The following is a 14,941-nucleotide window of genomic DNA, read 5'->3' as shown; positions in this document are numbered from 1 at the left end:
TATCTGGACTCTCATAGAAATTCTTGTAAGATATTAAAATGAAAGAGCAACACTCTTTTGACACATTTAAGGATTAATATGTAAACAAATTCCAGTGTCTCATTTTTTCTTTTTGTCTCCACTGAGCCTGTCTTTGCTCCTGAAATTTCCACGCCATTTTGGAAGGTTACTAGCTCACACAGAAACATGTTCACCTTAGAGATCTATGTGGAGAAGGTATAAATCAAAACCTAATCTTTCCAGCGCAGCAAGTCTGAATTTAAATAAAAAGCACAGAGTGACGCAGACTAAACAACTGATAGAATTACTAATCTGTTTGAAAATAAGTCATATTTTTGGTATGCAAATGACTACTTTATAAAGAAAAATATTTACTGCATACCAAAGAGTGGAATAAGAGAGGAAGGAAGTGATAATACAGGCATCCATATTGCATAAAGACAGAAGATGGAGAGAGAGTTTAGATGACAAGAAGAATTTCCTGACTATTAAAGCCTAGCTGTGCTGAGTTTAGCAATGTTGGAGGTCTCCCAGCCTTGGTGCTCAATGCACAGAAATCTTCTGTTAATTTAAATAGCAAATGTCAGTGCTTTATGTTTTTCTGGAATGTTGCACTAATGTTCTTCAAACCTATACTGTAAAGACCACACATGCAACTACGCTATTAGGACTGTCTACTGAGACTGCCAACCCAAATGTTTTGTGTTTATTTCTGTACAGTTGCTCACATGAAAGGGCCATCTATCCTTGATGGTCTAAAGCAACCATTAACAATCATTGGCTATCAATGATATAAACATTACTATTGAATATATGGTTGGTATAAGTTATTTGTAAGATACATTTTCACTATGAGAAAAATGGAACAATTCCCCGTGGTTCTTTAGGCATCCTACTGCACCCTTCAGTGAGTTTCTGTTATAAGATAACTTAGCATCGGCCTCCTACCAAATCCAAAACTCCTAGCAAAACTAAGACTCTCATGTTTGAATCCACAGCAAGCTTTGCTTAGGCACATGGATTTGTTTGTATCAGGTTCATACATGGCCGAGGTCTGCAAGAAAGAAAGTAGGAGACACTGTCAAATTGTTTAGAAGAAATTTCTTGGGCTTTTTTATAGTGCTCCAAGTAGGTTAATTGGGCAGTTGGAAACTGAATACATTTGTCAGCTTGCTTTATTTCCTTTATGTATGTTGGTTAGCACTGTATAACCAGTCTGAAACAAGACACTGAATTTAACACTCCTCTGGTCTTGTCTAATTAGTAGTTCTGGCCAAGGTAGACTTTGGACTAGAAATGCGCCCTAACAGCACACTAGTGCTTAAACCACACTACAAGGCTCAGTAGACATTGGCTTCAGATTTCCTTGGCCTTTTTGTTCTGCTTTGTTTAGTGGTTATTTGGTTTGTTGTGGGTGTTTTTAAGCAGAACTATGAAAGGTGCTGCCTTGCTCCAACCTCTCTGTTTTCCATAGGTACATGAGCTAGGCTTTCCTGTGACTTTTTGCTCTTGATTGGCATGTCTCTTGTCTGCAGTGAGCTGCTAATGAAGCAACAAGGGATTAGGAAGAAAAGCTGGCAAACATCCACATGCTGCATCAACTGAACTGGAGGAACTCTTCTCTGAGTCTTTTATTTGAAGGCTGTAGATAAGTTTCCTAATCATATTTATGATAAAGTTAACAGTACAATGTTCACGGCTAAAGTCTGAAGGAGGCGTGGCAGTTTTCCAATAATACCCAGTAAAAAAAGGTAGCAAAAAGCAGAATGTATTTCTAATTAATATTTCTAATTATTAATGATGTGTCTTCTCCCTTTGCTATCTGGATGAAATTTTTACCATGTTGTGTCATAAAATTCGCACCCTCTGTCCATAGCTATGGGTTCAAAAATATCAGCATCTACATGCTGTGTATAACAGAAACTTTGTAGCACAGTGAGAGCAGATGCTGTAATATTTCAGAATATTAGGGGCTGTATTACAGCCAGCAACATCTCTTATGAGTAAAGTCAAATTTGCAAACAAGTAAGGCTAGCATTATTGCTTGAGAGGGTTAACAGTTTGATATTCTCCAAAAGTCAACAGGGAATAGGTATGACAGTAGAATGTTAAGACTGGCCTTGAAGGTGATGGCAAATAGTTTGTTTATGAGGAAGTGGATTAATCAGAAATGTAAAGAGAAGGCTGAGATAGTTGAAGTGGTAAGCCAGAATGGTGTTTTTGCAGCAGCATCCTGAGTGGATAAAAACCAGCAAGACAGCACTTGATGAAAACAGAAAGAGAAGGTCATAGTAGTTGAGGAACAAAACCATGAAAGTCTAAATTAAAAGTTTTGTTGTCTGTCAGGGAATAAATACTGAATCTTAGAGCTGTTGCATTGAAGGCATTAGATATACCCTAGATTTGAAGGTATAGTGGGAGAAGCAACTTAAGACTTGATACCCAGGTTAAATGACTGCAGGACTGACATGGCTAGGAAAGTTTAAATGAAACTACTTTTGTCACTCACAAGTGTTAGCTCACATGCTTACGCATTGGCAGAGTAACACTTTCTTAAACAACATTGAATATAATGGAGGTGAGGGTCATGTACTAACAGCCCTAGGAAAACATGGTGAAACAAGCTATTGAGAGCCTGCTACCACCTGCGGCATCCCCACAGCTGTGTGAGGCACTGAACGTGAGCTATTTGAGGCCATGTGTCATTCAGAGAAAATTAAATCAAATACCATGAAACAGCATCACTTGACATACTGTAATCTCAACATTTGAAATGAAGCTTGTTGCATTAGTTTCTCATTGCTGAAGATGCATAGGACTTTTACAAATGACAGTTAATAAATCTCTCGTAATTCTATGTGACAGGACTTTCTCTGTAGTTTGGAAAACAATCAGGATGTTTCCTCAATTGAAAACACCTGAAAATTCATCAAGTTTCTTAGGAGAGAAACCCTTGCTAATAAACAGGTAGCACAAACAAATCATGAGAACAGTTGGGCTTCATCTGTGGAATTACAACAGCCAAGAATTTTTCAGCTTCAGTTTCCTCAGAGAGTTTTAAAATATACTTGTAATTTTTAAGATGTTGAACCTTTTTATTTTTAATGAGGTTTAAATACCTCCAGTAAAGGAGTTATTGGAATGGGGGTTTTCCAAGTGATGAGAAAATTTCTGTCTTCTCATGACATATAGTTAATGGTCACAGTTAGTATGATACCTGTATCCATTTCCAGAAATATACACTGCCAGATTCAGGGATCTGTATTTTCACTGCATGGAGAGGCATAAACTTGAAATATAATTCCATTTTATAGGCTCCAGAATACCCAGAAGGATATCATAATAATATTCAGAATAACTGACATATTGACAGATTCTGTGCTGCTTCTCACATTTATAACAACCCAAAACTTCTGAAGAGTGAGGTTATGATACAATCCAGATCTTCATGTATAATTTTCAACCAGGACTACATCTCAGTTGGCTTGTGAGGATGTTTTATGTCAGACTCTTCGAAAAGCTGCTTATGAATATTATAGTACATAACTTATTCTATTTAATCAGTTATGTAAAAGCACAGGATTTATATATTGCCATATATTGCACCAAGTGTGAAGAGCCAGGATTTCTGCTTCATGACGTCATCTTGCCTCCACAACCTCCCTTCACAACCAGAGATATTTTCGGTAAGATACAACCTTCATGCCAGCCCACAAAATTGTTGCTTCCTGTTGACATGGGGCTGAAGTGCCTGCTCAGGGTGTCATCAAGCATATTAGTAGTATGGCTTTTTGGGTGGGACTGGGAAGTAGTCTTCTTCTGATACGATGTAAGCATCATCATGTCTTAACTGAGGTAACTCCATGAGTTGTGACAAGTGAAAAGCACTGAACAAAGTTTGGGATGTAAACTTAGAGAAAAGTTGTGAAGAGGTAGAAATATGGCACTGTAATGTCAGACTGCTGTATTTATTTATTTTTATTTTTCTTTACCAGTGCTAGATCTGGGAAAGATTCTATGGAAACCAAGCCGTGCTAGCACAATGTCTAGAAGGAAGATGCAGTATGTATTATAAGATTTAAAATTTATAATGGCTGAATGAATCATAGCATTTTGTATCTTTTCTTTGGATTCATTAAATATTTACTAAGAGAGTAGGTTAAATGAAAACTGAAAGACAGAAGTTTGTATCTTTTTGCTGGTTTTGCTCTATGATTTGATGGGTTAGAAGATTTACTAGGTTTTATATGTTAAAAAAATTACAGGATTTTTTTTTTTATTCTCTTCATTTCTTTTGCAAGTAGTAAAGTTAAGAGACAGAAAAAGGGAGACATAAGTGTAATGACAGCTGCTGAGATAATAATACTGTACTTGCACTTATGATACATCAAGATTCTGTAGCCCATTTTTTCCTTTAGAAATAAGACTGGTTTACCCCCTTTTAAGATTAAAAACATATAAACTTATTTTAAATAGACACACAGAATATTTTAATGATTTTATTGGATGTTAGAATATTTATTTAAAGCTGATCTTATTAGGGAGAAAACAGTATCTTGGTACTAATTTGCAGGGACATCACTTCTAAAACTATCTTAGATGCATCTACCTTTACATTATGATTTTTAACCTCGTCATATACATGTTGAAAAGTATTATTTAGGTTGCTCTCAGTCAAAATTTAGAAACTGTTGGTTCTGTCAGAAGCTCTGTTCTCAGACAATGGTGTGATTTGGGACTCTCTCTAGTGCTATTCCATTTCGGCTTTCTCATGCTTTTCATAGCTGTCCTGTTTGCACCCAGCTCTGCTTGTTAGCTCTGCCAGTTAGCTCTGCCATTAACCACCCTGTCAGTGATAGCTTTTCCCCAGATTTGTTAGTGCAGCAGTGCATGTGTGCATCCCAGTTGCACAGACATCAACATTAGCTCAGATCATTAATCTGAGCTTCTTAAAAAAATCGAACTGATTTTTACGCATGCAGACCAGGCTCCTGTATTGCAATAGGTACCTATTTTCTACCTGCCAGCCCCCTTACTCCCACTTCATTCCACTGTTTTCAGTAATGATACCCATCATAATGCAAGTATACCTGGGGGACAGAGAAGTTGCTGCCAGTTCTCACGTGGCACTATGATTGTATTTGAATCTTATCTGAGGAAAGAAAGAAAACTGAGCTCTTGGCAGTAATTGATTTCAGCTGTGTGAGGGACAGTACTCTACCAGACAGGATTAAATTTGTTGCAATTGTTCCTCTGCTCATTTTGCTGCAATAGAGGCACTGTTTTTCTAATGTAAATTCCTTCTTAGATGCTAAATTATGAAGGGATTTAGAGAGTAAATCCTTAACTGTGGATAGAGTTGTGCATTGATTGAGACAATGCCAGTACTTCAAACTGATATAGATAGTCCAGTGGCTGTTACTGGTGTAAGATGTGTTTGAACAGGGCTTTGAGCAGCCTGATCTAGTGGAAGGTGTCCCTGCCCATAGCAGGGGGTTAGAACTAGGTAATCTTTAAGTTTCCTTCCAACCTAAACCATTTTATGATTCTATAATTCAGTCTTGTTATTTGTATTCCTGTATTTCACCTATTTTCCATTAAAATTACTTTGTTTACTAATTATTACTGAAGTGAGAAAATGTAAAAAATATTGAGCTTGCTTTTTGTTCTCCTTCGTGTCTTCTTTTGAATTTTAGTTCTCCAGGTAAGCCCACTGAATAAGTCTTTTTGAGACATCATGTTTTGATTGTTCTAATTACAAAAAAAAAAAAAAAAAAAAAAAACAAAAAAAAAAAAAACCAAAAACCAATCAAATAAAACAAAGAAATATATATATATGTTCTTAATGCACTGCTGCATATAAAATGCTGTGTATTACTTGCCACATGCAACAGTCTGTACCTCATAGTACTGGGGCAGCTTTTTCACCCGGAGAAAGTAATGGACAAGTTGGCAACCCACCACCTGCGAGATCCTTAGCACAACTAGAGACCGCCTCAGCTCGCCACGGTGAGGAGCGGCTATGGCTGTGAATGCCCCTTCCTAACGGCGGGATTCCACCCGATCCCGCCTGTGCTTCCCTGCCAGGGCTGCGGCCAGGCCTGCGCGCCCGGCCGGTCCCCCGCTGCACAGCGCCGTCCCGGTTCCCGTTTCCCGGGCAACGCGCTCCCGGCCCCGACGCCGCCTCCCGCCGCGGCCGGGCTGCGGAGCGGTTCCCGCCCGCCCAGGGCGCTGCCGGAGCTCCCGCACGGCGTTTGCCCGGGGACGTTTCCTGGGTGACCTCGGACCGGCCCCTCGCTTCCCACATGGGTGGCGGGCCGGGCGGTCCCCGCGGGCCGGGGCTGATCAGCCAGCCCCGCCTGGCCTCCGCCCGGGGAGACAGGATGCGCTGCTCCCAGCAGCTCCCCTCCCGCTCCCCCCCTTACCTCGCAGGAGCCTTCTGCGCCTAGTTTAATGGTTTTGCAAAGAAAGCCAGGCAGAAGAGTACTTTTCTCAGTGGCGGTGGTCAGACCATGACCTAACTCATCATGAACTTGGAAGGGCTCGAAATGATAGCAGTTTTGATCGTGATTGTGCTTTTTGTTAAAGTGTTGGAACAGTTTGGGCTGATTGAAGCAGGTTTAGAAGGTAAGGGAGTGCTTTTCAGTGGCTTGTCATTTCTGTGTTCTTGTCATCCTCTTGCAGCAAAGCAAAGGGCACCTGTAAACTGGATGTAAGGCACTACCTGATCCACATCAAGAGCGACGTGCACATCAGTGGCTGTGTGTGGTTGATGTTAAAGTTGAGGTGGTTTGCTTTCACAGGAAAAATAAACTGGTATCCTGAATACTACAAGTACAAACTTAGATGTTAATCAAAGATAAATGGCTCAAAATCTGAATCTCTTATTCCTGTTTTAAATCTGAAAATTTGAAGTAGTAGGGGTCAAAGCAGATTTCAAGATGTTAACATGCAGATACAGTTATATTGCCTTAAAATTGTCTTGCATTCTATCCAGAATTGTTTGGTAATCTATTCATGTTAACATCTGTACTGGAATTGTTATAATATCAAAATATATACTTTACAGTTTTTAAAAACCTGTTGAATATTTAATTTACTGCTAACATCTTAAAATGTGTTTGAGGAAGAGGAACTACAATACTCTGATTCAAAATAAGTAGCTAACATTTACTTGGGACAATCAAGTGCAATGTTTATTGATGGATGCTTTCTTTATCATAGATCACCACTTCTTAGCAATACTGTTTCTGTATAAAGCAGTAACAATAAAAAATAAGAAGCTTACTTTATTTTAAATGTGCTTTTTATACCTCATTTCTAAAAGTGCTGTTATGAGAAGTTAGTCTGAAAAAACACTGATTGTAGCATGGCTGGTAATGTAATGATATTCACTGCATCCCAGTGTTTTATTAGGTTCCATACCAAAATGGTCTGTTTCTCAAATATTGAAGAAATACTGTGTTCTCAAATCTCCTGTAAGCTAGAATTTGAGTACCGTGTATATACTTATGCCTAAGAAAAGGGGAACTTTGTTGACTTAGGGATTGTGGTCTCATGTGTTAACGAGTGAGAATATAAGCAAAATTTGCTCCTATGAAAAGGTCTAAAGTAATCCTGTTGATTTAACCCTTTCAAGAAACACAGTCTTACAGATTTTAAATAAGGAAGTCACACAGCTGTTTCTCCATGTTGCTGCCTTGTGCATACTTGCTAGTATTGATCTGAAAATCCTGCAGGGACTCAAAAACATGTTATTGAGTGCATTTTTATGAAGATTTTATGTAGCCATTAGAGTGCATTATATTGGGTTGTATTATAGAGTGCATATTTAAATGACAATGCAGAGATACCCTTCAAATGTATGAACTTCTGCTTTTTGTTTCATGTTCACTTGTAAATAGAAATGTCAATTAATTTAAAAAACGTTATGATAAAAGTTATCTCCAGCATTACAGGTTGCAGAGATTTGATTAAACAAGCCGTATTTACTTTTCAGGTTGGTCAGCAGGCTTGTGGGTACCCTGTTGAGTCTGATTGCTGCATCCAGTCAGGTTCCCTGGCAAAATTTAACACTTGATTGTTGTCTGTGCTTGTTTTTAGGGCTAAGAAAGCTGATAAAGGAAAGATAACTAGAAATGTAATGAAGCTGCCTGTAAGTGGAAGTAAGATTTCTGTAAGAAATAAGTTTCTAATTCATCTGCCCTTTTTGTCTGTCTCAGTGGCCAAAAATGTCTTCTTACGTAGTATAGGACAGGTTCCTAGCATGCCAGCTAGATGAAACCACAGGAAGACATATACGCCCCATTCCTCCGTGGTGTTCAACTGCTGTGAATGAGATAAAAGGCATGTTACATGGGAATCAAGTAATAGATATAAACAATGGTGTATGAAAATGGGGCTTAGCCAAATGTCACAGACTTAGGAATTTGTTTTCTTGTAGTTCAGGAAGAGTACAGGTTTGTTCCCTATTTTTTTCTTAAACTTGATAATTAAAGATCTGAACTGATTGCAGTAGGAAAAAAGGTAGTTTTATACACTTCTACTAGGAAGTTGAGAAAAACTGTCTTGATTTAAATAAGTATCAAAGCTATTCATTTCCACCCATGAATGAAAAGTGCAAGCATCGTAAAATTGTGCAAATGTTAGAGATGTTTTTAAGTAGAATGTTAAGAAAAAATGAATTTTACAAGTATACTCAGACTATCCATGTACTTTTCCAGAAATCAATGAGGAAGTTCATTGCAATTTTCTGAAAGTCTTCTGGTTTAAGGATATTTGTAGTTGTCTGGTTTTGGATAGATTGTATCCCTTTTTGTTTTCTCAAGGGTTAATATGTTTCATACAAATTAGTAGTTTATGGCATATGAAACACATCCTGTGTCTATCTGGAAATCATCCATAGAGTCAAAAGTAATCTGTAATACAGTGCACCCAAAGAAGGGTGTTAAACTGAAACTCTCTAAATCAGACTGAAGCTTTGGTAGAGATCTAGGTTTCACAATCAGTCCCTAACAAAAGCTTGAAGCAAACTTACCTTCCTTCCTACACTGGGTTGTCATGGTTCTGAACTTTGTGAACCACTTCCACATTAATTTGGAAGAATCAGGTGCAATTTTTGTAAATCAATAGCAAAATCTCATTTTCCTCTTTTCATTCTCATAATTAAGTGTAAGAAATATTGAGCTTTCTTCAGACTCCTCAGTATAAATTACATGTATAATCATAAAGTAAACAATTATTTTCATAATAAAAATAATTAAAAAATTGGTATACAAATTGTATATAGTTGTTTATACTTATTTTCTGAGGTATGCACTCAGCAGTATGCTCTCTGTGGTTTTGCGCAATTGCCTTCAGCTGCTGAGTGATTCTGTTGTTGTAGAAGTATTTTCAAATAGATGTCTTTAATATTGTATGACAGCTCTGAAAGCAGTAAGTAGCAGAATAGTTTTATACAATTTTGTAAGTTGTGGGTTGCAGAGACTTTAGGTTAAACATTATTGTCCTGGGTTCAGCACTAGCTTAAACCACAACAGTTGTTTTATGATGTATTGCACTCACTTAGATTACAGTATGCTTTCTGTGGTTTTGCCTAGCTGTCTTTTACTGCTGAGTGATTTTACTGTTGTTATGAAACTGTTTTCAAATAGATGTTTTTAAATATTCTGTGACAGCTCCTAAAGTGATCAGTAGCAGAACTGATTTATTCACTCTCATGGGTTGTAGATTGCACAGACTTTGTCTCTGGGTTAGATATTTAATCCTTCATAAATTAGATTGTCCTCCTTAATAAACTTTACTGATTTTTTTTTAACTGGTGTATTAGGTGTAAGAAGTAACATATTGTTACTTAATCAGGAAGATTTATTCCTAGATATACCTAGGTAGAAATTTAAAATCAGTCATATTTCTTCTTGGATGTCCAGTTTGTCCAAAAGTCATTTATAATTAAAATGAGATACAATAACTGAGCAAGTTGAATATACAGTATGTTGGCATTTTAAGATTATGCAGGATATCAGTTTATATGATTTCAGTATTTATAGTATTTTTATGAGGATAGTGATCTTCATTTATAAGGATCATATGAACTTAATCAAGACATGGAAGAGGGGCTTTTGTGAGTATCTTCCTTGTGTGTCAGTTATTCTGGGTAATTTGTTGTGGACAGTGGTTGAAGCATCATGAGATCAGCCCTTTGTTAAGTTAAAATGATTTTGCCCTAATGTTTCTTGGGAAACCTGGACTGATTTTCAAAAGCCAAATCACTTACTATTTTCTATTTAAAATCAACTTCTCTTCATCAATGTAGGCATTGAAACTTACACCAGTGGGGATAAAGTTCAGGGAAGAAATGTGAAGGATATGAGTGATTAAAATTATTTACATAGGAATACCCTGTTTGTTGGGAAATACTCTTAAGCAGTTACTACCTCTAACAGGAAAAGTAAAAGGGTGTAGAAGTGATCATAGGTTACTATGGAATATGGATTTCATGTTTCTGTGTTATTGATATCTATCTAAACTCCTGGTTTAAGAGCACTGGGAGTGGCAGTAGTAAAACTTTACAGCTAAAATTGTAATAACTGAGTTAAATTACTGAAACACTTGATTCCTCTAAAATGTCAAAGCATCTTCTCATCCCATTTTAATAATCCTGGCTATTGAAAAGTTCCCATTCATCAGCTGGATAACAGCAAAACCATGGACACGCAGGGAGTTGCTTGTGATATTTGCAACTCTTTTTAGAAATGACTGGTTATGGCTGGAAATGTGGTGGAAGTTACTTGTGGGTCCTCTGAAATTAGCAGCCACTGAAGCTGTTTTGTCATCCAGGCTATGATCTGATAGGAATTTCAAAATTTCCTCAGTGAAGTCCCTCTTCACAGTGTTATTCATAGATGGAAATGGAGAATTATTCATTTCAGAAGATACATAATGACTAGCAATTCATACTAGAAATAGCTTGTAATAAATATAGTGGCATTTCTGCCTTTTTTCTTAAGATCAGTCTTGATGTCAAAGAGAGTTATGCACCGAGGTTTGAACTACGAAGGCAGTCATGAACCAATATGTGAAATGATTAGCGAGAGCTGGCAGTGTGCATAAGAAAAAGATGATATAAATTTTAATATTAGCATTTTCAGGCATTCCTTAGAAGTAATTTTTTCAATTAAGTCTTCATATGTAACAAGGTAAATTGAATTAAAACAGCTGTTGAAACAACTCCTTATATGCGGGTGAGTGAGCAGTAGATGGGAATCTTTAACGCAGAACTCCACTGAAGTTTTCCTTGATTGAATATTTCTGTGCAAACAGCACTAGCAGGTCGTTTGGAGATGGCAACATGTACTGTGGCTGGTTTGGAGCTGTGTTGATGTGAGCACCTGACCAGGTTGTGTATCCAGCAGGCCACTACTGGGCAGAATTAATAAGAGGAAACCTCTTCCAATTCTGTCTTGTTTCTTTCATATAAGAAGCCTCAAGCTCTAGATACAGTTTAAAAAAACAGAAATAGGGAGGTAAGAAAAAAAATATTGCTAGACAAGGGAAATTTGTGATAGGTTCATTTCAGCCCATAGATGCCTGCTTTAAGCAGTCTCATGTCACTGAATCATTTTCTAAATTCTGGTCCATTTTTGCTGAAAAGCTTCTAGTGTTCCCAGGCCAACATCTGCTGAAAAGCTTCATTTCTCAAGACTGTCAGTCCTGATGATATTGTGCTTGTCTAGTGCTTTACATCCACAGAGATCGAAGTAGGTAAATACTGTAACTGCTAATGAAGAGATATCAAAGAAATGGGTAAAGAGCACTACATGCAATACCTTTGGAAAACATGCTAGTTTATAATTAACCTTCTGTTTTTGAAAAAAAAATAAAAAAAAAATATTAGACCAAGGTAAGCAGAGAGTTGATCAGAGAGCTCTCAACTTTCTCTGTGGTAAACAGTTGTGATGTAGTTCATGAACACAAGGGTCTCATTCCTATTGCAGTTTTGTTAGTAGTTATTTCATATAGAATGGGACTTTGAATAAATGGAAATAATCTCATCTACTATGAAATGGAAGAATACTAGAATATTATTGCTCAGTTTTATTCTTGTAGTTCTAGGTGGTAACCTAGACAATTTTACAAAAATAACCTGGGTATGAGAAAGAGATTGGATGGTTGTCTGTTTTGTCTCCCCCAAGGGGACAACTTCTGAGATTTACTTCTCCTGCTTCCTACTGGCTACTCAATATAGAATTTATATTTTCAAAGTCACTGTTTTATTTATTTACTTTGAATAAGTAAATACTACCTACCTACTGTCAAAGAGCCACCATAAGCAGAAGGAAATTATATATCACACAGTCTTTGCCTACCGTTGTAAATGCCTTTACTTTTACATAGTTTTTACAAGGACTGAGTTCCCTCATAATTATAGATGCCCTCTGGTTATATTTATTGACAGTTTTTCACTTTTCCACTTTCTTAGCTATCAGTAAATATGGGTGGTATAAATCAAAATATGCTCATGCAATGGTTTCTAAACAAGTTTTGAGAAGACTTATTACTTCTCAGAACTAAAATAGCAAAAAAACAAAACCAAAAAAACTATGTCTTTTTTGATTATCAAAACCAATAAAACTTAAACTGTTGTTATGGATTTTTTTAAGTAAGATCTTTAGAGCTAATTAGTTTCATGAGTAGAAGAGTAAACTTTTTCTAAGAACGCAGTTTTGTAAATGTTTAGGGTTAAAATAGCATACTGAACTTGGTAGACAGAAGAAAATAAACTGGGTAGTTAAATGAGGTGTACCATTTCTAGTTAGAAATGTATTAGTGCAAATAAGATTTTCTGCACTTTTTTCCTGTAGAATTAAAAATACTTTACAACAGCAAATAGAATTATCTCCTGATATATGCAAATATATCAAGAAAATGAAGCCAGAGAGTAGTGTTTCACAATTTGATACACAAAGTAAGAAGTCATATGCTTGAAAGTCATGTATACCACAGGGCAATAACATTCATCCATTTGGTATTTTTTGATGAACCCCGTAACATGTTTTCATTAAAACCGGAAAGGTATTTAGTTAGAGAGCCCAAGTGAACTTTTAGTTGGGATCTGTACATTAAGGTTAGTGATATTCTCAAATTGTGAGAGTTACAGTCTTTCTAGAGTTAGGTGAGGTGAATCCAAAACCTTGACGTGTACTAAAGATGACAAGGGAAGAAGGAGCAATCACTTCATTTCACAATTTCTTTTTTGCTATTTTTAAGAAACAGTGTCTGATTCTATTTTTCCCTCCTCATCTTCACCTAGTGAAGCTGTTTGCTTCTTTGCATTACTCCCAGATTTACCCTTCTGTTGAAGTAAGCACTGTATGTTTTCTGACCATTAGCTCTGTGTCAGTTAATTGGTATACTTCTCAGAAATCAGGAAGATCAACTGGACTTACAATATTATCTCTATGATGCTATCCTTTTTAATATGCTTTCTTTTGTTCCTAATGCATTTTAGAAATAACCAACCCGAATATAAAGTCTGAAAGCTGATTTAATAATGGATGTTTTCCTTTGCCATTAGTTTCCTATGCATATTTTCTATATATCATAATTCATTCATATTGTAATTTTCATTTTTTTCCATGTGTTCACTATTACGCTCACATTTATAACTAATGTAGCTACTGCACCGCAGAAGGAAAATTAGTTTTTAACCAAAGCTTCTATCTTTATTAGGATTACAATATTTTGGCTATCTAATGCATCTTCCGATTGAATTCCTAATTTTTATTATAGTTTTCTGTCTGATTTTCCCATCAGTCACCTTCACTCAAAATATTCCTCAGCTTCGTAAACTCAGGCTTTTCGACACACAAAGGATATATGGATTTAGATATATTAGATATACACCCTTTGAATTTAGACTACATTAATTTTGCTCACATACAATGCAAAGAGGTGCTCAGCTTTGGTCCTCATGACTTTATGTTAACTTCCAGTTTACTTTTGACCTAGTGTCTTTCTATTTTAAGGATATTGAACATATAAATTACATTTAGCTCAATGTTTTTGTTAGAAAATAGTAACTCCAAATTTTAGGCACTTTATACCATGCAGTTTCAAGCCGGTGTCTCCCTCACATCACGGATTACATATGTCATTGTATTCTGTAGTTTGATAGTATCCCTGTGAAAACCTTTTGTAGGCTTTGGCATGTCTTTGCCTTGTAATTATGAGCTTTGCATTATGATTAACTCAGTCGGCTACTTGCTTCGGCTAATCTCTGACCAGCATACTATCTTCTGCACTCCACTGTAAGATTCTATGATCTGATTCAGGTAGACCCATGTGGATCAACATCACAATAATCATCACATTGAAAATGGCTTATTTCCCAATATTTTACCTTCTCATGCTCTTGCTTTTGGAGTAAGAAATCTTAGTTGAATTTTCCTGTTTTTTTACAATTGGCTGATTAGGATTAGGTCAGATAAATTTGCTCAATCATTTTAGTCCTGTGTATTCTTGTATCAAAGGTGAAAGATTAAGCAGCATTACTGAAAGTGTGATAGACAGTTTATTATTTAGTATTATAGTTTGTGTTTTTACATTGCCCTGTGGCTCCTTCCTGAATTTTCTGCCCAGATTCACAAATAAATTTACAAATAAAGAAGATGATGTTTTAGCTGTTGTTTTTTGGTTTTTTTTTTTTTTGTTTATTTGTTAATAGGAGAGTTCTTTGTTTATCTGACCTATTTCTGTGGTAGCTAACAATGAATAGCTCAGCACCTGGCAGAAAATTCTGTCCAGCCAGACTGAATGCTATCTAAATCTAATGAGGCAGATGATTTAATGTGAGAAAACATTCCTGATTTTGCTTTCTGCTGTCATTTTCCCCAGTGGTATCTCTAGAAGTAACTTTTGATTGTAGTTGTCTAATCTTTCT

The 14,941-nt window shown here is 36.5% G+C and overlaps 1 protein-coding gene across 7 annotated transcripts in view; it reads left to right on the top strand.

Annotated features, from left to right (window-relative positions):
* The window catches only part of KCNIP4 (potassium voltage-gated channel interacting protein 4), a 432,794-nt gene that overhangs the window by 215,099 nt on the left and 202,754 nt on the right, over nt 1–14,941 (top strand). Inside the window, exon 1 of one of the 7 annotated variants that reach the window (XM_061379851.1) lies at nt 6,270–6,627. The exons of the other annotated variants lie outside the window; for them this stretch is intronic. Within the exon in view, the coding sequence (XP_061235835.1) occupies nt 6,528–6,627 (100 nt within the window). The 5' untranslated portion in view covers nt 6,270–6,527. Of the gene's footprint in view, nt 1–6,269; nt 6,628–14,941 lie in introns of those variants that run through there. 7 annotated transcript variants of the gene reach the window in all.

This window comes from Neopsephotus bourkii, unplaced genomic scaffold (genome assembly GCF_033783945.1).
Source record: "Neopsephotus bourkii isolate Nb327-2 ecotype Australia unplaced genomic scaffold, CSIRO-AGI_Nbou_v1 NB_1780, whole genome shotgun sequence".
Taxonomy (NCBI): domain Eukaryota; kingdom Metazoa; phylum Chordata; class Aves; order Psittaciformes; family Psittacidae; genus Neopsephotus; species Neopsephotus bourkii.
The sequence above is the reverse complement of the archived record's forward strand: the minus strand, read 5'-3'. Positions and strand labels throughout refer to the sequence as shown.